Raw genomic sequence first — 24,675 nt, forward strand, 5'->3', positions numbered from 1 at the left:
GACCTTGAAATAACCCGAAAGTAATTATTCAATTATTTTGAAACTTACTTTCTAAACTAGCAAATGCGTTGCACTTAACTCTTAGTATATTTTCACAACAAAACGAAAAAACTAATTACGTAGTAGTCGGTACGTAGTACGTAGTATTTCCAATTCACGGAGATAATGATTTATGGCCAATGCGAGAAGCACGATCAAAGCAAAGGACATTTAGCTGGAAATGAATTAATAACTGCGGACGGATTGGCGAATTAGAAAATGTCGATTTCCAGGTCAAATCGAGCCGATCCAAGAGAGTTTGCAAGGTGCATTGGCCGCGAGATAAATTAAAAAGACTTTAATACTTGACAAATAATTCGCTCGAACTTTCCCCAAGTCTTTTCACCCTTCATTTTACGCTCACCCACTTTTTTCTATTCCTCGATTCAGCGAGGAGGAGATTGGCATCCGAGACTCAATGATAAATGAGCTGCGCTGAATTGGAACGACCCTTCCTTACTATTTTCTCCTCTTAGTTTTCCCTCACTTCGAGGACTACTCCCACCGCCGCTTATTTCTTCTTCGTCCGCCTTAATCCATCTGCTTGGCAGCTATGCCGCACGGTCGTTTAAAAACTGATACGAAACACACTCCTCCGATCGGTCCAGGAATGAATATCGTTAGCCACCTTACGTAGGACAACACTTAATACCGGACGCTAGCATTTTATTAAATAATTGAAGCATAACGAACAGATTTAACCCATGAAAAACATAGGGAAAAATTAATAATAGATTGCTGCATATGAAATGTCTGATTTTTTACAGTGATACTAACACTAGGTTCACCGTGCACTAAAAGCGACTATTTCACATTACTCTATGAAAATAACAGGCACGTATCTATCCAAATTTTTAGCCATTCTAGTTTACAATATTGTATATAATCTTCTCGATGTTTTCGTCGAATATAGTCGTCATGAAAATATGGCAATTTCTTAGTTAACCCTTCGCGATCTTAGAAACTTGTACTGTTACGTTCCAGCTAGTCGGCAGTTATTTGGCCGTTTTCGGGCAGCGTCATAGTTTAACTTTGTTTCAATAATTCTAACCAATAAAATAACTGATTGGTATCCCCGCAAACGCGTCACCGATGACGCCGAGTCAACGGTCGCGTCTGCAATTCCCCTTAAAAATAAGCTGTCGCTAACAAGTATAACTCGATTCCGATAACCGCATTCACGATGGAGCAAGCGATGACTGGATACGTCATTCAACCTATCGTTTAATTCGCCCGTATGTTGATCGATTTACCTGCGGCTGGCATAGTATCTTCTTCCGCGATGTAGAAATTTAAAGTGAAAGTATCTGAAATGATCGTTTGTGCAATCTCCAATCAAGACCTAACCCTTGACGAAAACATTTTCTCTGCTGAGCTGCGACTGGGAAAGGTGATATTACAAACGAAGTATAAGTGTTAGACGCAATCTGAAATACCGACATCGATAAAAATCAATGGTTTTCTTGCGACCTCTACTCAAATAGGGTTTTCACTACCAACTTTGAGGGCTATTTTTCACCCCCTAAATATGGGTCACTGCAGATAAAAGAAGTACGTGCGAAATATTTTTCAACGAACTATATCCTGTATAAATTTCATTAAAATCGGCGTGCAACACTTGGGTAATGTCTCTTGTAAGTAGAGAAGTTCGATTCAAAGATCCACAATGTAGCACCTACTCAGTAGAGGACCTCGCAGCAATAAGCCTCAAGTCACAATTTTTGCAAACATCATTTTTTTTTAAAACACCCGTAGTAGAAATGAAGTATACAGAATACTCGATTCTGACTAACAAGCTTAAATTCATTCGAAACCAAGCACGACACGAAAATGATAATGAGGGCTCTAGGGGCCCACGAGCATGTTACAGAAAAATACATTTGGTGATACGTCTGTGATTTAATTATACAAACACCGGTAACAAATGAACGTCGTTGAAAAATTACCTGTAGCTTTTATTGCACTTAGGTACTCGTATAATTTCTTAAAGATTTATAAACATATCCAACAAATTCATACAAATAACTTATATACAAAATCCTATATTTATTGATATTAATTTTATTTGTACAACACATTGTAAATCATCAATCGAAAAGAGTTAGTGCCATCTTGATGTTTCCAAAAACTCCATTCCTTCTGATTTTAGGCGATTCAATATAGGTCGATAAATATCTGCTGTGAATGGAAGTACTACACCTCTTTGTTGAATTTCACCTGAAATACACGTTCGAATAATATACTTATTAACAGTGATTACGATAGATTAGGTGTAAGCAAAAGTTTTAGTCTCCTTCAATCGTTCATGCATAATGACTTATAATTGTAATGGTTGTAATCTTCCATCTTTTTGTGTAATTATATGTTCGTTTCATTATAGACTAGTAAGGGAACAGATTGTATGTACCGTCAAGAACCATTTTGGCAGCAATGGCGGTCGGATATCCAACCGTGCGAGCCATTGCAGAATGTCCATTCACGTCTCCATACAACACTAAATTAATTCCTTTAGTTTCTCGTCTGTTATCTGGCCAGAGTATACCGATATCGTGTCTCAAAATTACAAGGTCTCTTTCGTTCTGCTCGAAGCATAACTTTTTCGATAAATAATGCGTTAGCGTATCGAGCGGAGTATTTAATTTCAAAACTAAATCCTCTTTAAGAAGCCCCAAATCCTCAACAGCATGTACAGCAGCATCCGAATTCAATACGTCTCCTAATTTTCTTTTCAGATTTTCGTAAAAGATGTTATCATTCGCCAAACCTAATAAATTACAAATTAGCACTCTCTGGAAACAAGGAAAAATATTTTACATTAACTCCTTCAAAACCTGTCTCAGAATTATTCTATGAAAAAATTGGATGAGTATACACGAACGAAGCAAAAGGACATGACGCAAGCCATGTTTGCATACCCATGTTATATCTGGTCCATTTGGATGTAAACATGGATGAGGATTGGGATCGATGAGTCCAAGGTATTGCAGTGCTCGTACTGTGTCGCAAAAACCTTTAAACCTTAACGTGCCCCGCAGCACTTTGTTAGCAGTATTTATTCCATACAGTCCTTTATACATTGTGCTGTCTCGATTTGGATAGCCCTCTAAAGCGAATCCTGGCAAAAAGTCTAATTCTTGAGCAGCAGACATTAAATCTCCGCCAGCTGGTATTTCAATCACCTTCGAAATAAATAATATTATCGATATTATTATCCAGGGTGTTCATTTGAAAACTTTCCAGTCGAATATCTCGAAAAGTATGAAAGATGAGAGGGGTAGAATCAGTTTTTTATTTGGGTGGCGTCTTCAAGGTCATTTGAAGGTCAACTTTGTTTTTTCAAATGGAAACCTATATTTTTTATTATGGGATCTTATTGTATGTAAAAAGACCAGCAATTTTCGTAGGATACTTTTTTTTATCTGCGCATTAGTTTCGGAGATATTTGAAGAGAAGTATAGCGAGTCATACTTATACTGGGAGAAAGTTTGTAATTTCTTTATAACTATAACAAATTTTCAAAATGATCTCCGTTGTTTTCTAAACAATAATACAGACGATTCTCAAATTCTGAACGAAGATTTCTTAAAGTATCGGTTGGAATAGCTCTACTTTCCTGTACAATTCTGCGACGTAAATCGTTGACACTTTCTGGTTGTGTTTTATAAACAACAGACTTTAAGTGTCCCCACAAAAAGCAGTCGACTGGAGTTAGATCTGGTGATCTTGGTGACCACTCAATAACACCTCTTCTACCGATCCATCTTAGTGGGAATCGATTGTTTAACCACTGGCAAACTGGTAACGCGTAATGCGAGAGAGCACCACCATGTTGGAATTACAAAAGTTCTTCATTTAACAAAAAATTGCCGTTTTCATCTCTTTGGTTTTCAAGACTTTCTGTTATAAGTGGATCAATGATGTCGTTCAGTAAATTTAAATACAGATTGCCATTCAAATTCTTTTGGAAAAACAAAGAACCTATAGTAGCATTTCCTAAAATGCCTGCCCAAACATTTATTTTTTCCGGCCATTGAGTATTACTTTCTCTAATAAGATGTGGGTTTTCGTCGCTCCAATAACGACAGTTATGACGATTTACAACATCGTTTGAGAAAAGAATGCATTCCTCGCTAAAACAATTGTTTTTAATTAGATTAGGAGTGACGTTGATCATATTTGTCAATTCCTCACAAAACCCAATCCGCCTGTCAAAGTCATCTTCCAACAACTTTTGATACAACTACATTTTATAAGGATGAAACTTGTTATGTTTAAGTAATTTGTGCACAAATCCCACTGATACACCAGTTACCATTGAAACTTGTCAAAACTGTCCTATAATTTCGATTTGATCAGCTTCTTTTATGAATTTTGGCTGATTTTTTTTTAAATTTGTCACCAATCCTGTTTCCTTAAACTTTGCAACTAATTGTAACACGTACGTATGGGAAACAGGTGTATCAGGATGTCTCTCATTAAACGTAGCAGCAGTTCGACGAGCACACTCATCAGCTCCATAAATAAAAATTATTTCTACTCGTTCTTCTAAAGAATACACCATTTTATACAATTAATTGTACTACGATATAGTATCTCTTATTACGATGATTCACACTTGACTAAATAGTACAATCTTATATTGACAGACAGGCAACATAAACAAGAGATCAATAGAGGACAATTTTGTTTTCAAACGGTACGTGCTAGGACAACTGGAAAACATCAACGATTTGCATCGAAGAATTTTACACAATAATATACCTAATGCGCAGATAAAAAAAAGTATCGTACGAAAATTCCTGGTCTTTATACGTACAATAAGATCCCATAATAAAAAATATAGGTTTCCATTTGGAAAAACAAAGTTGACCTTCAAATGACCTTGAAAACACCCACCCCTCGAAATCCTTGGACACGTGTTTTACACTTTTTTAATATCTTTCATACTTTTCGAGATATTCGGCTGGAAAGTTTTCAAATGAACACCCTGTATGTATTTAGCCATAATGTAGGTAACATCGCGTCACGTGAATAGTAAATATACTTTTCCTATTGCGACACTAATAATGTAATCATATTAACTTTAATATATCATATATATACAAATTTTAACAAAAACAAAAGAAAATTGACCATCATATTATATACGTTTGCATAAATCGTTGCCACCGTTCCGTTAGTAATATTTCAAAATATGTCACGCAACGTTATTTATGTTTCATGTGAATTAGCAAATTGTACTGTGTTCCTAAATACTGCCATACCACTGAAGTTTCCTAGGTTGGCACATTCTACTGCAGTAATATATTCTACTGTCACGAGTGTAAGAAATGACCATAAATAGGACAAAGGAACAGGACGTTCTCTCGCGACAACAATCTCTTAAAAACCAGTGGTAGCGACGATGATCGAGTTACGAGAACTGTGATACTGTCCAGACGCGGTGTCCTTTGTCGGCATTGCCAATATCGCACAAATTCACCTATAAGGTGGCAAAATTTGAGTTTTTCATTTCATTTGAAATACGAATAACGAAAGAAAATTTTAAAAGGATCCTGTGAACAGAAAGAAGCTGGGAGACTACGACTTAAACTTTCCGATAAAAACTTTAAACGCTTTTTCTTAGTGTTTTCGAAATCGGTGCCAAGAACATCTCGGAGCTTAGCGAACTAAGTTTCAAGAGAACGGAACCGGAAGTGGCTGACTTCTTCGGAAATTGATGTACAAACTAGTTTCGAAAAATAAATTGGGACTCGAAATGGAAGAGATGGTGGTAAGATAGATGCTGGTAATACGAGTAAACTCGTTAGAAGCAAATAAAATCTACAGAATGTATACTTACCTTCTTATCATAGTAATATTTCGCTGATGCCAAAGTGTTTAATAATACTCCTCGCGGTGACCAACTAAACTTGTAACGTAATGGATTGTCAGAACACTCTGGAGCAGGTAAACCGCCGCACCAAGAGACGAAAGACTCGATTTTTCCACCGGCCTGTTTTACATTCTCAAAACACTCTAAAGCCAGTAGGTGATCGATTCCAGGATCTAACCCAACCTCGTTCAGTATTGTTACGTCTGCTGCCACAGCCCTAGAATGATTGAAATACAATATAATCGATTCGTTATCAATCATATTATTATTATTATCGTTAACGCTTTTATGCAGTTTTATATATATTTACTTGATGAAGTAAAATCTAGACTTATAATGAGAAAAATTCATACTTACTCATCGTGTAAAGCTTTTACATCTTCGTTCATATAACTAGCTGTTACCAAATGAGTTTTGGCACTTATACACGCTTTTGCAATAACATGGTGCAAAGAGTAAGGCAGTAATGAAACCACAACATCCGCGGACTCTACAATGTCTCTCAAAGTGTCTGGTCGTTCTAACACGTTCAGAAACACGGGTTCCACCCCCGGGAATTTATTCGCTAATACATCAGCCTCTTCCTTCAACTGAGATGCAACAATTAAGCGTATGTTGCTAAGTCTATGTAAATATTCGACTAATGGTCCGGAAACAAATCCTGCACCAAGTACAACCACCTGTTTGTGCAAAATACTGTTATTTGACAATTCTTTATTATTAATCATTTCTTTAAGTTGTGTAGTAATATTTCATAGAAAAATATTGGCTGAGACATGTAACACGTAAAATTCTGTATTCTTATGATTAAAGAAGAAAATTACTCTTTAACGAGTTTTCGAGAACAATGCAAGCATGACAATATTGCTTCACTACTATTTAAGAGTCATACAAGCAGTACTATCAGCACTGTAGCATTACGTACTAATTAAAAGCAATGGGTGGTTTAAATCAAATATGGAAGTGATAAAAAAATATAAGCTTTAAAAATATCACGTTGTTATTAACCAATGTAAAAGCACACGTTATTTTTAAATTATGATTGTAAATTTAAATTACGATGACACGGTAATGCAAAGATACATGTTATCCAGAAGCGATAAATAATCATTTTTAAATTGGTTTCAATCAAAATGAAAGACTAGAGTCCAAATATTATGTTATTGGCAATGTTTACTTCAAGGATAAGATAGCTTTTTAAACTGTGTCTTCCGAGTAAGAAATATTGATATAAGAAAGAGCGTAAATGTAATTTTACACAACTAAGTGGAAAATATTTTCGTACCGTTTTGTTTTGTGCTTCACTGTTGTCTGCTTTGTGCTTGCTACGCTGATTCAGTAACCTCAGGTCTTGAATATATTCAAAATTAGGTGTTAGTCGTCCATTAGATGCAATTATTGCGTCATGCACTGCTGGACTAAAGTTGTGTTCTTCCAATGGCAATTTTGCGTCCGATTGGATAATGTCCAATATGTACGGATACAAAAGATTACCAAAGAAGTCTGTGGATTCTTTCGGAAGCTGGGTTGGCATATTGTCTATCGAACACACTAAGACTCCTGGACCTTTGAATGATTTCGTGTCCTTGTTGCGATCGGCGTCATATAAACAAAATGGCGTGTCGATTGTCGTACACTCGTTCATAAATCTATTAACATTCCAAATTATGTAAGAAAATGTTCTTTAAATGATTCACAATCATAATTGACTTCTTAATAGTAGTAGCCACTTAACACGTTGGCTGCCATGTCACCCATATGTAGGTGACGGAATTATTTGTCTAGGTTTTAAAAGGAATTTTTACGTTAATATATTCATTGTACCAAGTTTGATTAGGAATTGTAAAATGCACAAAAGACGGAGGACTACTTAATATCATATATTTATTTTTTTTCAATTTTTATTTCATTAAATAACACTTTGATTTTATGGAATTTTGGAGGTTTCTAGTTTGGCAGTCAAAGTGTTAAACAGTTCTTTCTGTTGTGACGATATAAAAATATTTAGCATGCAATTATTGAGCAGCTTTCGTGCCAACGTCATCTCTCAGACTTTCAATAGATCATCGATCAATTTCATATTTAATTTTAATTTTGGGAGTCACGGGTCACTATGTTAAGTTGATGTATAACGGTATCCGTCACTGCAAGATCCTAACTTTCTCTGCGTTACGTTCGTCTTTCGTATTTTTCCCGTCCTTCCGACTATTTTATGACGGTAAAGAATAGAGATGAGGATGGTTTAGAATATTTAAGGCGGAGATTCCCTTCGCATAAGTGAAGCGAAAATAGAAGGAGGTATGTCTTGTTGGACTCCAAATTAGGGAGCATTTTAAGGACAGCCGTTTCGAATCAAAGCTAAGTGAAGTTGAAAAAGAGAGCTCGGAAGACATTTGAAAGCGTATATCATAACTTGCAAGGAAACAAACAGAACATTATGCGGAAACAGTGGAGGGCTTCTTCACCCTTATAAAGCACTCGAGTACGCCTATACAGGGATATCCACTTAACTCAGAACCCGCGCGCTCGAGAACAAACGCGACCAACACCGACGTGACACATACACCCACTACTACATTCGTGCAGTGTCATCTTTCCGAGATCTCCTGACGTCCTGGAGACGTTGGCGAAATTTCTTAATGCTAACCCATTCCTTGTTATTGGTCGATTTATGGTGTGTTCCGACCAAAGTAACGCCTCCAGTCGCGCAGTGATGTTGCACAATATAATCATGTGTTGGAAGAAAAATTTTATTTTATTTAGAACTATATTGTATACTAGGTCTTAAAAAGTTCCATGCGAAGCTCATTTTCAGGAACGAACCTCGTCTCGACAAGGCTAGAAACTCTTCAGCCCGATAAACGTATTCTTATATGATGCGTTGTTGCTACAATAATAATATAAGAGAAATACTTTTCCCACAAAGCTCCACTTCAAAAAAGATCAAATTGAAATTATTCGTTCGGCACAGCGCCCATTGAGTGCATAGTGACCTTCGAACGTCTGATCATCGTTGACTGTTTCTACTTATTCTTAGTGTAAGAAGAACCAGCAATTCTTTCGCAAACGGTGTTTTATATGAAAATTCCCAGCTTAACAGTTATTACTAAACTGCGGATTTTATGCATTTACAATAAAAGCGAGTTGACGTAACGATTTAAAACAGCAAAATAATTAAAAGAATGTCAGATGTTTTATCTGAAATCTTCATCACGAGTCTGACTGGATATTATAGGGTAAGGGGTTAAATTTCTATCGTACTCATTTTTGTAACTAAAAAGAAAAATGTATAAAATCCGCAGTCTAATAATAATCTAATTAATGATAAGTATTAATCTTACTCAATGCTGCCTCCGGGATCGGCAGATATATCGCAGATGGCTAACATTCTATGAGGTAAGGCAGGTGCGCCAACACTCGTGGGTAACCAAGGAGTATGAGCTGGCCTAAGTAAATATTTAGCATCTGGTAAAGTCAGTAACTTTGGTGAATCAATTGCCCAATATATACCGTTAATAAGGACTGACGCATATGGTGCAATCTTTTTGCTGAAAGTGGAAATATATCTCTCAGGATGCTTATCATATTCATCGGAATCAAAACCACCTCCATCTTTCTTTTCTAGATGATGTCTTCGTCTTACCTCGCACCCATATATCTTTGTTGTATCTAAAATGTTGGACACATTCGAGTATTGTAAACAGAATTTGGATTATGATAGAAGGCGTATTAAAAATCGTAGTACGGCCGAAAAATGGTGTCCCTACAATCTTTCAAAGTTTACTTACCGCCATGTTCAGCGACTTTCTTCAACATTTCTGGTGGTACGTATTCGTGTGGAAGTTCCTGGAAAACCTCCTGACCACCTTGACTAACATTGCCGCTACCAGTGAAAATAAAAGTCAAGGGTCCAATTGATTTGGGCATGGCACCTAATGCTATTTCATAGCCTGCATCTCGTATTGACTGTCGCGCCATTGCCGAGTCCCTATAGTTATGCGCTGGTCCAATATGCTAAATAAGTATTAACATTTGTAATTGAATTTAAGACGGACTGCTCGAATTTAAAACGAATTCGAATCCTTGGAATTGGAATTTAAATTTTTCCATTGAAATTTATAATTCTAATTCGATTGTAATTGTACAAGTTTCATACTGTTTCTATATTTCCCAATGAAGTATTTTATAATGATTTGTTACTCGCAGCACATAAAACATTTAAAGGGATTTAGTTACAAAGCCATGACCGATTATGTAACTTGTAAATGAAAAGTATATACAGTCTTTTCTCGATATATGTCCACGACACGGATCTACCCAGAGACATATATCGTCCATGAGATACTATTCTTTGATCCACGCCGAACGTAGAAAAGGACATCGAAGCTCTAGAGGCCTCGGTCCATAGCGGAAATATTGCCTTGTAACAGAGTTAGCAGGACACCCTGTATATCGATACGCTACTGTACATACCATGAAGGGTGTGTGGTGTCCAAGGGCCAGCAATCTCAATCCAAGTCCATGTAATATGTTCACCATGCCGGCCACGCCAGCATACTTCCCAAAAGCGACCACCCTTTGTCCATTGACGTCCGTTAATTTCTCATAATCCAACAAACGTATATTCTTTTCCAAGATAGCGTCCAGAAGAGGCATGTTACTCTCCTGCGCTTTGATTGTGTGGGAAAAGAAGCAATAAGTTTTGTTGGATATAAGCTGATCCACAGGGACTTGTTTCACTCCGAATATCACAGAGGCGGAGCTAATGTCTTCTTGTAATATAGCACCTGCTGCTTGGTACGATTGTGCAGGGTAAGCCCTTCTGTTGCTTGGCTGCACGATCACTTTCACTCCTGCTCTAATTAATCGACGAACATTCGCAGGGGCTAAGGGCGCTCTTCTTTCCCATACTGACTGATCCTCCCTTCTGATCGCGATTATTTTACCCTTAAGGTCCTGCAAGAATCAATTGAAATTAATTTCTATAGAATTGCTTAAAACTTAAATGAATCACTTTTTATTAAAACTTAAATACGATTGACGAAATTCTAATTTTTTTTTTTGTTATATTTACACTTTACCACACAACTTTACCGTATAATTTTTATTTTAACTCGATTTGCGTAGATGCAATTTGAATTCTGTTACGGGCGTTGAAATTCATATCTAGTGTTAAATCAAATTGGTAAAATGTATGATTGAAATGTGAATCTGGTTTTCGAAAATTTTTATTTAAATCGAAATTTCAATGTTTCTAATTTAATTTTAATGTTATGATAATTATTTTAGTAAAATAAATTCAAATTCAAATTTTTTAAGGTGTATTTATGTTAGTATTTATATTAACGAACGTAGTTGTACATACTGTCGACAAAGCGCGTGTACTAAATTCACACTTATGTAATCGCAAAATCCTCATAGTTTCTTCATTAAGTTGAATAAACAATGTTTTAAAGGGTAAAGTGGTGGAGTAAAATTTGTTGTGTTCACGATTTTATAGAAAATACACAGTAACGTAGGAAGAAACTGGCTTCCGATGATGCGGCGCGTTAACTTTTACTTTGAATGTGACGTTCCTATATTGCTGTTTTGATGTTACACAGGTCAAAGGGGTCAATGCAAAAGTATTACTACATCACTGATAAACTCGTAGCCATTTAATTATCTACAGGCTTCAACTTTCCTAAGACACGTGACTACAGACACAATCGCTCTGATTCACATTCAAATCTCATATTGCTCGCGAATCTATACATTAAACAATTGATTGAATATCGTTCGCTTTACAATAAAGTGGAATTTATTATGAATACATGTAGAATTGCTTCGAAACTCGAAAAATTTATTCGTATTAATAGAGACTTAAAAACGTTTTTCATCGGACAATGATTATCTTTTTATTTCTTGCCCCATCACGTGTCTTATGTATGTATGCCCGACAAGGATAAGAAACTATACATACAGGATGAACAAGATAGAATGCTATCATTCATAGGAAGGTTTCCAAGACTTCGAAGTGACGCTGAACAATTTATCTATATGACATCTATCAATTTCCGTATATTTTTTATGAAGCTTCTATAGATAACTTAAAAAGAGTCGATAACACTCATTTACTTAATCTTATGCGGTGGATAACAAAAAGGTATTGCATAATTTTATTGAATCCGCCGTAAGGTAACGATAAAATGATTACAGTTGTATTTTCAAACAAATTATTTTATTATTTTAAATGTTACAAAGTTTTTATCGTATACTTCAATATTTATTTTGTTCATGATCAAATAACTATTGAAGTAAGATACTAAAACAATTGCACTAATATCAATTCGATTGTGTTTTGATAGATAAATACATTTTATTCTTTATTGTTTGTTTAGTCGGATTAATTTTCTTCAGTATTTGGGTCATTACATTAACTAATTGTTCAGATGTGAGACCAGTCTTTTTCGATTTGAACTTCTGCAAAAGTTCTGTTGTTGTCATTGGTTTACGCATAAGATAACGTCTGACAGCATCTTCTGTTATTCCAGATTCGCTGTAAAAAAAAACATAAGTTATCGCATTCAATAAATTTTCAAATTAATCGTCAGTAGCAAATTAGATAGAACACATACCTAGCTCCTGGTATATACGAACTCACTGGTACCAGATTGAAATTATCTAATTTCAATTTTTTCGATTGCGACAAATCTGGAGAACTAGATTGCTTTCTCTTTAAGGGGTCAGACATTCCTGCCATTACTGGAGTGGGCGTTGCGGACCTCGAGCTATGTGCACTATTCGATTTCTTATTATCTTTTTCTTTAGTTGCATCTGATTCTGAACCCGAATCACTGGAAAAGTCACTAGACGAATCCTTTCCTGATGCCTTCTTCAGATCTTTTTTCTTAGAAAGCTTTTTCTTCTTCTTCTTATCCTTTTTCTTCTCTGAATCTTTACTATTCTTATCCTTATCCTAAAATATTAAAAAGATAGAAAAAATACGTTCATGTTGTAATTAATAATGCAAATAATATTCATTTCTTTTACTTTATCCTCTTTTTCTTTGTTTTCATCCTCCTCATCTTTATCTTCATCACCCTCTTTTTTGTCTGCCTGCTCTTCATCATCTTCTTCTTCGTCAGATGCAAGCAATTTCCTCAGTGCATCTTCTTCTGCAACAGACTTAATTTCTTTTTGCTGTTCCAATTCTGACCCAGAATCCGAGGAATCAGAAATGTAATCACACTCTCTCCCTTCTTCATCGCCATCGTCACTTTCCTCAAACGCTTCTGAATCCGATGCTTTTTGTTTTCGTTTCTTTTTCTGAGACACAACTAATATACACACTTATATAGCATTACAGTAACTCGGTCAAACTGAAACGTATGATGTTGGTAATTTGTTTGTAATAATAAATACAAGCATTACAAATCATTTGTCTTAAATTACAGTTATAACTCTCTGAACAAAATTGTATGTATACGATTTTTGTGGGGATACTTGAGAAGTATGTATTTGATACTTACCTTTACCCTTGCCTTTCTTCTTTTTCCCATCATCTTCGTCATCAGATTTCTTCTTAGTTTCTTCATCGTCGCTAGGTGAGTCATCGTCATCAGTGTCCATCCATTCATCCATCTCAGATATTTTCAAATCTTTCTCCTTTTTACTTGGTTTCTTACCCTTACCACCTTCCATTATTTCATCATCATCTGCACCTTCTTCATCATTTCTAAGTCTCTTCCGCAACATTAATTGAAAGTAATTCATTACTTTATTTCTACGACTAAATTCTTGTTCTGCTTCTTCTGCACTCAATGCCTTATACCTCTGAATAGGTTGGAAGTTATACCTAAATAAAGGAATTTTTCATTCTACATACTGAATTACCGAACAACTACCTTTGCACAATAAAAATTATCTTACCACTCATGCAGTGGAAAAGCTTCTATGGCTCCATCGGCTGCATGTGTAAAAACATAGTACGCAGCATTTTCGCTTACACCTCCCTCTCTTATGCCTTTAAATTTTTTTCCAGTTTTTCCACCAGATTTAAGGATCCATGGTTGATCTTCTGGCTTGTATTTCCTACTAGTGATACCAAACTTTTTTCTTCTTGCTTCTTCTCTCGCATCTCGTCCAAATTCAGATCCTGCTCCAAATTTTGGCATTTCTTCTTCTACTCCTTTATATTCCTTCATATTATTCTCGCGTTCCATTTTCACTTGAGACCATTTTGAGAAGTCAACATTTAACGTTGCATTAAAACGCATGACATTGTGTTTCTTTTTGTTATTTCTACAAAAACACCATATGTTATTCTATGATTCTACAAGGATATTTTAATAAACAGTATTACATACTTTGGTACTCGTATACTATATTCTTGTATAGACTGCGCAACTGCAGCCTGAAAATAAAATATGAAATAAAATTAGTTTAATAAATTATTTTTTATTCAACTCAACAGTATTACAATATATACAACCTTAACAGTTAAATGTTAATACATCGAATAATAATCTATTTAAAATATAATTTATTACGGTTCATACGACATAGAATAAAAATATGATCTTTCTAATTTTAAATACCTTTGCTGCTGCAGGTGAAGTCATGTTAGGTAATTGTCACAAGTCTTTATCACAAGTAATTAATACTTCCAAAATCTTCTAATACTTTCAAGATAATACTTGAATATGACATTTACGTGTGCATAGGGATAACCGTCAACTAAAATAGCTATTGCACCATAGCTATTACACTTTTAACATGAACAGCATTGTTTGCAGTAGTGCTAGAGAGGATAGAGAGTGCTCACACCCGGAGTTTCGGCGTTCGTCGGTGAAGACGGTCAACATTAATATTGTCGGTAAAGTGGAAAACTAATATACATTTATAAAACAGGAATTCACATTATCGCCACCTTACCAATATAGAAATCTACGTTATCGACATCCACCGCCAGCATCGTATGGTGGCGCCATTTTACGGAGAAAAATAGAAACAAATCGGGGACACGCTTGAGCGTTTTGCCACTACGTGCGCTGGCGCTATTTTCAGATTTTCAGTAGCCAATGATTCGTGCCGAATTTTACATTGTACTTTATGACCAGAACGGCAATCATCATTTGTGTCTTGATTTGTAATTATTTTAATAATTTTTCTAATTAATTCAGAATCAATAGCTGAAAAACAAATTCATCTGACCACTCCTTCATCACCTGATTGTTTAAAAACGGAACACTTTAGAAATTAACAAAATTGTTTTGCAAATAACACAGAATAAATTAGTGAATCGTTCAATATATTAATTAAATCAACGGAAGAAATGGAAACTTCTTCTCACCGCAATAATTGGTCGGTCAATACCCTCGCAAGCATGCTCCTTCGTCACCGTTATGGTATGTTGTTTACAGTCGGCGCCAGCAGATTGTGCAACCGCATAATTACGAAATAAAAATTCTTTTGCAATTACTAAATAAAATTCTGATTCGGAACTGAAATGGATGATTCCGATTCTAGTTGGACTCGACGCGTTGCACAATGGGAATGCAACTCGAGCATAGCGCACTTTCCGCATGGAAATAACCGCGAGGATGCGTCGCGAAGAGTTGCGCGTGGCCGAGCTGCGAAACGCATTTGAATGTGCACTCGAGATCGCCTTGAGAACGATTGTCATTGATGCAAATCGACGAGTCGGTCAACCGTCGTCGATAGAAACAAAAATTTCCTGACACCGCGAAAAAAAGGAACAAAGACAGACTACGAGATCTGGGTTCGTTCGGACCCATGCTTTATCTTCCGACGCCTCCGCGAAGAACATGACGACGTAAAACATTTTGAAAATTTTAGGACTGGCAAAGTCGGCGAGTCGAAAATACCCGAGGCTCCGTCGCTGACGTCGCGACATATTTTTTCCGCTTGCATGAGAACTGCTCGCCGCGGATTTCGAACGATTTCCCGACGTTTATTTGGCAACGGCACGACTCGCGTATCTCATTGCCAGATTGTTTATGGTACAATTAACTCCTACTCCCGTTCTCGAGGCGTAAACAAAATAAATATTGAAATTTAATACGCAATAACTTCGCCAAACACGCAATAACTATTTTCATAATCGTGTGGCTATAGCATTACGATTTTAATTATTTACAGGATCGGAGATCGATGTTAACATTTTTCCTACCGGAAGCCTAGCAATAGGATTTTCAATAATTGTGCTGTAACAATAAGAAGACATTAGATGACATAAGATGACATTACTGGAGATGACTTGTTGGTTCACAAACAAAATAATGAAAGAAAAAATGCTAAAGAATGCTCGGATCAAGCCGAATCATCGAGATCGCAGAATTATTCGGCGATTAGTCATCGCGGACGTATTTATGCGGCGCTTGTGCGAAACTCTAGGCCCGAACGGTGCATCGTAGCGCGTGCGGCACTAATTAATGATTTAAGCAACACGCGGCCGAGTTTCGCGTGTACGCACTCTCACGCATCTACGTTTACGTTGGTGGCCGCCCCCTCTGAGCCGCGGCCAAGGAATGCGCACCGTGTAATTACAATCATCCCGTGAGAATCATTTACGCAATTAAAAGCTCTCTCCGAGAATGCCTCGACTATATTCCTGAGCTATCCCGAAAACGAAATATTCCACCGTCGTGCGTCGCTTCGACATATCCAAAAGCGAAGTAATATCGTGCAACTTTTTGTCGCGTTCTGTTGCTTTCTTCTTTTTTACCGAGTAGAAGGCAACAAAAAGTTGCTCGATATTGCCTCAGTGTGGACGTAGCTTAAGAGGGCGTTCCAGCGTGGGCGCAATTAATTAATATCAGGAAACGATCGTACGCGGCAAGCTGAACTTTTACATGCGTGTTCAGCCATGTTCGAGGCAATAGCACAAATTAATCTAAGACATTCTACTAAAAATTGTGGTAGTTATTAACACGAGCATCAAAACTTGTCGCGAGGAAGCTGTCGAATCGCACGTGACCAGCGTATGTATTAATAAGTCCTACAATGTTGAATAGAATATTTTGTCAAAATTTGTGCTGCCGCTTCAAGCAAGTGTGAACAAACACGCACCATTTCAGTTTGCCCGGTTGGATGGTTCTCTCGATACGAATTGATCTCGTTGAAACGCGCACGGACCCGGGTGGAAAGAGGTTTTCGCGGGTTCACGGAGCCGGAAGAGGCGGTCAGCTCGAAGGTGTGTAACGCGATCGCCCCTCGGTGTTCGCGGGAGCACCTTTTTGCGTTTTCAAGCCACCCCCGCGTCGGTGACCGTCGAATAACAGGGTTAACGAAACGCACGGCACACGTTGGCTTAGGCGATTCGAAATTTACGGGCGGCCGTGAAGGGCTCCGGAGGGAGAGAAAGGAAGGGTAGAAAGGAGGTGAGAGGGAGCTGGCCGTCACGGCAGCGTCGCGACGACAAAAGCCGATAAGGGTGGCGTCCACCGGGGGGTGGGGTTCGGGTGACGACAAGAAGAAAAATTCGTGGCCGCCGCCGCCACCGCCGCCGCCTGCAGGATTTCGCGTGGCCGGGCGAAAGAACCGGAGGAACGAGCCAGCCGGCACCGGTATTGATTACGACAGGGTAAGCCGCACCCTCCGCCACCCCTTCGAGGCTCGGACGAGGGTTGGCCGACACGCCAACGACACCGCATCGGGAGAGAAATCCTGCGCAGTCGTCGCTGGATCTCTCTCTTCGCCTCTGCGCCTAACCCCTGCACCTACAACCTCCTGCACAGGCTCCGCGACGATCAATTCCTGCCCTCGCGATTAACCCTGTTCCCCGATTCGAGACTTCTTTCGGCCAACGTTTCTTTCGGGGAGTGTCCACGTTTCTCCGATCACGACGAATGCGCTTCTGCATTGCCATATTGCTTATCTAACTGCATCCTTTCGCTATTACGATCCGAGGGTGGAATTTAGCGAACCTTCAGGCTGTCATTGAATTTTTCATGCAAAATACACATTTTCTACCTGAATCGCGACAAACTCGAGTGAAATAGAAATCGATTTTCTTTCTTAATCTGTTTTCCCACCTGAGAGAAATTTGCTGAACCTTGGGGGTGCAAGTCTTGAGGGGTATAATGTTAAAGATATAGAGCCAATGTAGTACTACACTTTTCTTCTTCGGCCACTCATTGCGCTAATTGAAAAACTGCCACGCTTATGGTAATGCATTAACGATTATTATCAACAAGACATCGATGGAGCTGTTACAACGTTTTGCCTCATCTTCACAAATGTCGAAGCTAGTCGCATCCAAAACTTAGTCACAACTTGGCTCGTATAGCAATGAAATTGATAAAAACATTTAAGATTAAGTAAAAGTGAATCTACTTGAAATATTAAGAAAAATCGCAGAGGTATTTCGGACTGCTCCATATTTCGGAAGACGGGGTAGCCATTTTGCTTGTCATAGCAAGAAGGGCTACAGCAACCCCTGTGCTAGGGATGTTGCTCCAATCAGAGCGTTCTGCTTTTCCCGTGCAGATTCTATGGACCCTTCCTGCGCAGCATCTTTGCCCGGACCAACCCCCAGCGTGTCAAAATGGCGAAGACTGCTTTGCAATCTTTTGTTAAACTCTCCCGTCGTAGTGTTCGCGATCGATTCTGGACATTTTCTAGTCAAATATCCGTGGCTGTTAGCGTCAATTAGTTCGAGAGGCTTCACGGGTGACTGATTGTGCGAAGTTTGATGGCGAAACGACGTCCATGAATATTCCTCCGCAATTGATGGTCGTAGAGTTATCGGGTTCTCTCCTCGGTGGAAGATTTCGCGTCGGAGATACACGCGTCGTGTTCCAGAAGCCTCGAGCCTCTCTCCTTAGCTCCTTATGCAGCGTCTCCTTCGACTCGCCAGACCGGTAGCGTGGTCCGCGAGAGAACCGGCGGATGCCTTCGTTTTCGTTTCCCTTCTCCTCCTCTCTCTCTCTCTCTCTCTCTCTCTCTCTCTCTCTTCCCCAATCCACTTTCATTGACATGAGATATGAACGTTTCTAAGAAATTAATACCGGAGACGCGCGAACTTACGATTGCCTCGGCAAAGCTGTGGCCTTTTCGGGTAGCTATCGGCCGAGTGCGAAAAGAAATGATGATGGATCTCTCTCGGTAGCGTTAGACACTTCAACTTCGCTGAGGAACAAGTCTGCAATTTGCTATTCAGTGCTTAGGACCGTAGGGGAAGGGGGGCACCATCTAAATTTTCTCAATTTCACATACTTTACTACGGTGATAATATTGCGAGTGGAAAGATGAAAATTAGTTGTGAGCACTTGATCACTTTTACAAGGGGACCTCGCAACTCAGAAGCCATCGTTTAACACCCCTAATTTATCCTGTCACCCACAGAACCATCGCCGAACGAAATTCCAGTCCCCGTACCCGAGGTTTTCAAATAAATGAAAGGTTCGCCGAACATCTTTAATTCAGTGTCGATTCTATTCGTGAAAATTTTCGCTTCCAATTCGTCATTAAACGAAGGAGAGTAGCAACGGCTCCGGACATTTCCATGACTATACACCCTGGCACAATAACGCGATGATTGGTTCGAGTAGCCGGGCCAGGGGGTCATCATTCACTGGGACCTCTGTTTAACTGCTTCAGAAACAGAGGCTGCCTCGCAACAGGAACCCTTCCGAGTGACTAATATCCCGTAGAATCGGGCATCCTCGTTTACCCGGCGAGTGTTTGACCAGCCTCTCTCGCGGGGAACACGCGGCCCGAAAGACCCAACGAATCGATTCGTTAGACACGCCGGAGAGTAAACAAGCCCGTATGTATAACTCGTATACATAATTCGATCGTACGTTCGTCCCATTAATATTAATGATATCGTTCTTCCTCGAGGTGCCCCTACGTTGCCGTTTCGTTTCCTTTTTCCCTCGCTCTCTGTCGACACACTTTAACACGCGACCGGCAATCAAAAACGTTCGAACTTGCCCGACCCTTGCCAAATTACTTCATCCGATATTTTTTTCCTTCCTCCGATCGTGAAAGAACAAATCGTTGAAGATTAATCGGCTGCCGATTTTATGCGTTACGATAGAAATAGACATTACGAATTTTTAAGGACGTCATTATACTCTTTTCGACTTGTTAAAATGATTAAAAGAAGAAATATGGATTCGTTGACATACACCCTCTGTCCCAAAAATAACCGGAATGACTAGTTTGGCGAAAAATTCACGATTTATGAATCGTGAGCGTTTTTTACTAACCTGTAAAAATTTCATAACATTTCGTTCGGTAGAAGCCAAGATACGACGCATTTAATGATAGTAGTTTGTGTACATCGGTCGAGAACTCGGCAGTTGGCAATTGTTCCACGATAATGCACCTGCTCATCGTTCATTAATTGTCACTGATCTTTTCACCAAACATCACATTTTTTTGCTTCAACATCACCCGATTTGGCTCCCTGCGACTATTTTCTATTCCCGAAGCTGCATTTGGCAATCAAAGGAAATAGTTATGCATCAATTGAAGACATTCAACGGTCAACGACGAGTAATCTCAACACCATTCCGATCAGCGATATGAAAAAGTCGTTTGATGCACTTCTTGAACGTGCGAATCGCTGTGTTTCTGCTAACGGAGAATATTTCGAATAAGTAAAATGATTTTTGTCAAGATTTTTTAACTACCTTTGATTCTGTATAGCCATTACGGTTATTTTTGGGACAGAGGGTGTATTACTCCATATTAGATTGACAATTTTTGAATCCCTCGGCGGAATAGAGGAACGAAAGAAGAAGGCACCAAATGTGGTTGTCGCGACTCACAGTGGTCCCAAATCGCCAAAACGTGGTCAAAACCTCACAACTTATTAAAAGATTATTAGTTCTGCTTGAAAATTGGTATTAGGCCGTTTTTGGGGTCGCTGATCACGAATCTGAACTTGAAATTAGGAAATTCGCTGTCTCATATTGACCTGAACGAGGGGAAAGACTAATTCTCCGGATAAGCAAACTCGACCCTTTGTATTGTATAAAGTAGGTATTCTATACGCACTTCATAGTTCCCAAAGAAGAAAGATTTGAAGAATTGCTGGTCTTTTTACGTACAATAAGATCCCATAATAAAAAATATAGGTTTCCATTTGGAAAACAAAGATGACCTTCAAATGACCTTGAAAACGCCATCCAAATATAACACTGATACTACCTTGGACACTTGTTTTACACTTTTTTAATATCTTTCATACTTTTCGAGATATTCGGCTGGAAAGTTTTCAAATGAACAGCCGGTATAAAAACAGCGTTCGTGTTTGAAAAATATAAAAAAATTTCGGATGTGCGATTCTTTATAAAAGAAATTGACATTCTATTCAAAATCTTAGTGCATATCTCTCACAGTTTGACAAGAAACGCAAGGAAAGCACATAAAATACCTACTCTGCGTTACAAAAACCAGTGCTACGACCACAGAGGCATCTAGGGGCAGCTAATTTTTTTAGAATTGCAAGATAACACTATGTAGTAGAAGCTGCAACAAGTTTTAGCGATAGACCGTGTGCGACTTGCAACTTTTACTCTATATCTTAAAAATGTATGTCTTCACTTTTACTCTCTGTTTGCATACATAGTTATCAGTGAACAATAAACATTTGCCACTAAAAACTATGCAACTTACCTCCACAAACAGCATCCATAATGTACAATTAAAATCGAAATGTTTCAACACAATTTGTACACTGTGCACTTAAAATTCGCAACGTGCTTCACAAGCTTAAAAAGGTATGGTCTAATGAACTCGAAGTTCGTACTATGACTGCTGGTCAGGTATAAAGAAACGATCTTTTTGCTGTTTAGACTTAGAAACACTCTTAAAGTAACCAACCCCATACTTAAAACTTACCTAGCTGAAAGTTGATATTTTAGGTTTTGGCCACGTTTTCCGGCTTTGGGACCACTGTGCGAATCAGGAGCAAGATGGGCGAGCATGAATCTGTGTCCAACAATTTCCGGACTACCCTTGGTTTTTGTTGCCAGGCGGGAAAATGTAAATGGAAACTCGCGGACAAAGAGAATGGAAATCTCGTCGAGCGGAATACAATGACGGGCACGCGTGAGTGTGTTTTTGCAGCGTAACGCAACTCGTTCTCGCGCTGCCCGATGGAAATTAGATTCTGGCTGCGTTTCAATGCGCGACACCTTTCTCAAAGGTCGAGAGGTTCTCTCTTTCTCTCCTCGTGGCACTCCACCGACGAGCCGCCTACTTGCGCGTCTCTAAACACTTGTAACTTCGAAACGTCTCGATTGCTATTCGTCGAGCCATCGAACACCAGCCTCCGGGAGAGAAGAGAGAGACTTCCTATAGCGTTCGATACGGTCGCGAAGCTACATGTATATCTTTCAAGATCGTTCGGCGAGATTGCGAGCAACATGTCGGAGAACAATATTGTGCAACAATGATGAGGGACAGGTGGCGATCTTCGCGGCCGACCACGCACCCGACAGACTTAACCGGCTGGTCACGTCCAGGTAAGTTGGTTGCGAGCAACCGGAAGTCGCCCGAGAAATTCCTCGCGGCGGAGGTTCGTTCCCTCGGAATACCGTTCGACCTGCATTTCGATGCTGAGGAGTACTAATTGCTCCCAGTTCCACGTAACTCGTTATTAAATCGGCTGTCGCTGCCGATTCGGAATCGTTCGCGCTGACATCGCCGCTGTAGAAACTCGAGAGCGAGAAGCAGGATTCTTTTTCCGCAATCAGGAACTTTTCAGCCAACTTGCATCCACGCGATGCAATTGACCGTTGAATCTCTTGTACGTTAAGGGGAGAAGACCGTGAACATCCCCCCTCCCCTGTAAATCAGTTTTTCGGAACAGTTTTTCGCCGGATCATTTGTGGCGCTTCTGGGACTCGTAACTGGACGGTTCGCCAGACCAGGTGACACATGGTGTCACCACGTTCTAGGACGTTGCGTCGACGCTGCAGGAGAGAACGCGACCCTTGGTGACGTCAACATTCTCGTGGCCTCCGTGGACTAATATGGCCAGACCGGTCGGTCCCTCGAGGTCCGCTCGTGTAGGTAGCCCCACGAATGTTTCTACGGTCTTCTACAGCTCGTTCCAGCACGTCCGACTTTTCAATCGCTCTGTCGCGCCTTTAGATCGTTGCCACGGCAAATAAACTCGTAGTCGCGGGGCTCGTGAAGGCAACGAGCCTTGCGGATCAAGACCTCCGGTGATACTTGAATCGGAGACCTAGCAACAGAGGACCCTTCCTATATTCCTCGGATGCACTAGCACCTGGACCTCTCAACTTCTAGGCCCAGTCTTCCCAAATTCTAGACTCTGCGCTTTCGAAGTCTAAACTTTACGTTCCTAATTTCCGAAAAGCTAGACCACATCCTCCTAGATTCTAGGCTCGGTCTTCCCAATGTCGCCACTCGTCCGTCTCAACAATGTCTCGAAATCTTCCATCGGAGATGCAGCGTAACAGGTCTCCTAGAGAAACGCCGGTCACGGGGGAAGTTCAGGACCGATCAGAGCAATCTTCGCTGCATAGCAACCAGACAGCCGAGTACTTAGTGTCGCGAAGCAGCGGTGAAATGAATCAGGTTTATAAATACCATGGCACGAGCAGAAATTCCGCAGAATCGGGATCCACGGAGGTTATCGCCGAGAGTTTGTCGATCGTCGAGAGAGGCGGGGGTGTCACGGTTCGCCGCGAAACACCGCGTAAACACCCTATCTCTTCGGTATTAATGGCCTGATAACATGTGGAAAGTGCCCGAGCGTGGGGCTGTAGAAACGATCTCTCAAGAATCGATCGAGGCGAACTTCGAAATATTTCTTTGACTTTGTTGTCGCAGGTAAGAAAAACGTACAACGCTAAACCCATTGCAGGCTGTTCCTTGTATTAAAAATTGCAAGGACTTGGTTCTCGAGTAACGCAACGATCGAGAAGCCTCCTGCCAGGCATTTTAATTGAATTTTTGGGTAACTGCAGCTCGGGTTATGGGTTTCCGGTTAGCTTCCAGGGAATTCGACCAGGGTCCCTGCCTCTTTGACCTTAGAAGACGGTAAATCACTGTTCACCACCGGCCACGTGCTCGTTTCCTACTCCTCGTTGTCGTCCCAGTGATTTATGCAGTTTTACCGACGCGGCGTGCCCTGTTACGCGCGAAACGGCAGTATCTAGGCCGTTCCGAAGGACGCAGACTTTGGGCATGACGGACTGCCTTCTCGAGTCAGGTGTGAGAGGGGTCGACCTATTGGTTTTGCTACCATCTTTGATCCAACGTGTTACCTTCGGGGAAAATCGCATCGAACAATCGGACTAGAGACACCAACTTGCCACTGACTCTAACTCGGCCTTCTCGTCACCATCGAAAAGGGATTCCTCAGGGTTGATGCTGTCAAAATGGTAGCCGTTGACTCAATGAGACTCACGGATCGTTCAGGCTTCCTAAACAAGTCAGTGGACAAATTTTATTTAGTCCTTTACACTCAACTGACGACTCTGAGGCACCATTAAACATTGCTGTATCATTATTCAAAATATTTTTTACATTATTAACACTATTCCTACCGCGACTGGTCAAATGACCGTTTTTAACATTTCGATTAGAATTTTCTATACACAACGTAATTGAATCGCCTTTAAACTTCACCACTTTTCCTAAAATATGCGTAGAATACATTTTTCAATATTCACTTCTTTTTTTATTGTTTATTTTCTGAGAAAAATTTGTAGTCTGTCTTATCTACCACGACCGGTCATTTGGCCGGTAGAACGATTTATATCTTTTTG

General features: G+C 39.6%; 3 protein-coding genes and 1 long non-coding RNA gene across 5 annotated transcripts; 1 reads left to right on the plus strand and 3 right to left on the minus strand.

The window, feature by feature from the left end:
- Window positions 1-2,061: 2,061 nt before the first annotated feature.
- On the minus strand, window positions 2,062-11,490 carry Lkrsdh (lysine ketoglutarate reductase/saccharopine dehydrogenase). The gene is made up of 10 exons (XM_076792906.1): window positions 11,280-11,490; window positions 10,388-10,870; window positions 9,703-9,928; window positions 9,256-9,583; window positions 7,200-7,563; window positions 6,272-6,594; window positions 5,882-6,131; window positions 2,955-3,218; window positions 2,447-2,828; window positions 2,062-2,256 (listed from the first exon to the last, which is right to left on the minus strand). The coding sequence occupies exons 1-10, from the start codon at window positions 11,331-11,333 to the stop codon at window positions 2,141-2,143; spliced, it is 2,790 nt and encodes a 929-aa protein (XP_076649021.1). The 5' UTR covers window positions 11,334-11,490; the 3' UTR covers window positions 2,062-2,140.
- Window positions 11,491-12,165: 675 nt separating this feature from the next.
- Window positions 12,166-14,637, minus strand: Tfiifalpha (transcription factor IIFalpha). Its single transcript, XM_076792907.1, has 7 exons — window positions 14,494-14,637; window positions 14,263-14,309; window positions 13,826-14,197; window positions 13,426-13,751; window positions 12,947-13,233; window positions 12,532-12,872; window positions 12,166-12,452 (listed from the first exon to the last, which is right to left on the minus strand). The coding sequence occupies exons 1-7, from the start codon at window positions 14,515-14,517 to the stop codon at window positions 12,239-12,241; spliced, it is 1,611 nt and encodes a 536-aa protein (XP_076649022.1). The 5' UTR covers window positions 14,518-14,637; the 3' UTR covers window positions 12,166-12,238.
- Window positions 14,638-14,890: 253 nt separating this feature from the next.
- On the minus strand, window positions 14,891-16,406 carry LOC143356869 (uncharacterized). Its single transcript, XM_076792908.1, has 2 exons — window positions 15,249-16,406; window positions 14,891-15,123 (listed from the first exon to the last, which is right to left on the minus strand). Exons 1-2 carry the CDS (start codon window positions 15,579-15,581, stop codon window positions 15,070-15,072), a joined length of 387 nt encoding a protein of 128 aa, XP_076649023.1. The 5' UTR covers window positions 15,582-16,406; the 3' UTR covers window positions 14,891-15,069.
- A 6,931-nt stretch (window positions 16,407-23,337) lies between these two features.
- Window positions 23,338-23,990, plus strand: LOC143356577 (uncharacterized). 2 transcript variants are annotated; one of them, XR_013082696.1, is made up of 2 exons: window positions 23,338-23,734; window positions 23,896-23,990. It is a non-coding gene; the product is annotated as an uncharacterized LOC143356577 (long non-coding RNA). The 2 variants fall into 2 exon arrangements; XR_013082695.1 differs by having other exon boundaries at window positions 23,872-23,985.
- The last annotated feature ends 685 nt before the right edge of the window (window positions 23,991-24,675 follow it).

Source organism: Halictus rubicundus, chromosome 8 (assembly GCF_050948215.1).
Source record: "Halictus rubicundus isolate RS-2024b chromosome 8, iyHalRubi1_principal, whole genome shotgun sequence".
In the NCBI taxonomy this organism is placed as follows: Eukaryota; Metazoa; Arthropoda; class Insecta; order Hymenoptera; family Halictidae; genus Halictus; species Halictus rubicundus.

Coding starts and splice junctions, on each gene's coding strand:
- Lkrsdh (XM_076792906.1), bottom strand. CDS start 11,333: ATGAGGATTTTGCGATTACATAAGTGTGAATTTAGTACACGCGCTTTG. Junction 6,595..7,199: donor GTGAAGCACAAAACAAAACG/GTACGAAAATAT, acceptor TTGCACAAACAG/GTGGTTGTACTTGGTGCAGG. Junction 6,132..6,271: donor GTAAAAGCTTTACACGATGA/GTAAGTATGAAT, acceptor CAATCATTCTAG/GGCTGTGGCAGCAGACGTAA.
- Tfiifalpha (XM_076792907.1), bottom strand. CDS start 14,517: ATGACTTCACCTGCAGCAGCAAAG. Junction 13,752..13,825: donor GCTTTTCCACTGCATGAGTG/GTAAGATAATTT, acceptor TCCTTTATTTAG/GTATAACTTCCAACCTATTC. Junction 13,234..13,425: donor GAAGAAAGGCAAGGGTAAAG/GTAAGTATCAAA, acceptor TGTGTATATTAG/TTGTGTCTCAGAAAAAGAAA.
- LOC143356869 (XM_076792908.1), bottom strand. CDS start 15,581: ATGACAATCGTTCTCAAGGCGATCTCGAGTGCACATTCAAATGCGTTT. Junction 15,124..15,248: donor TTGACCGACCAATTATTGCG/GTGAGAAGAAGT, acceptor TTAAACAATCAG/GTGATGAAGGAGTGGTCAGA.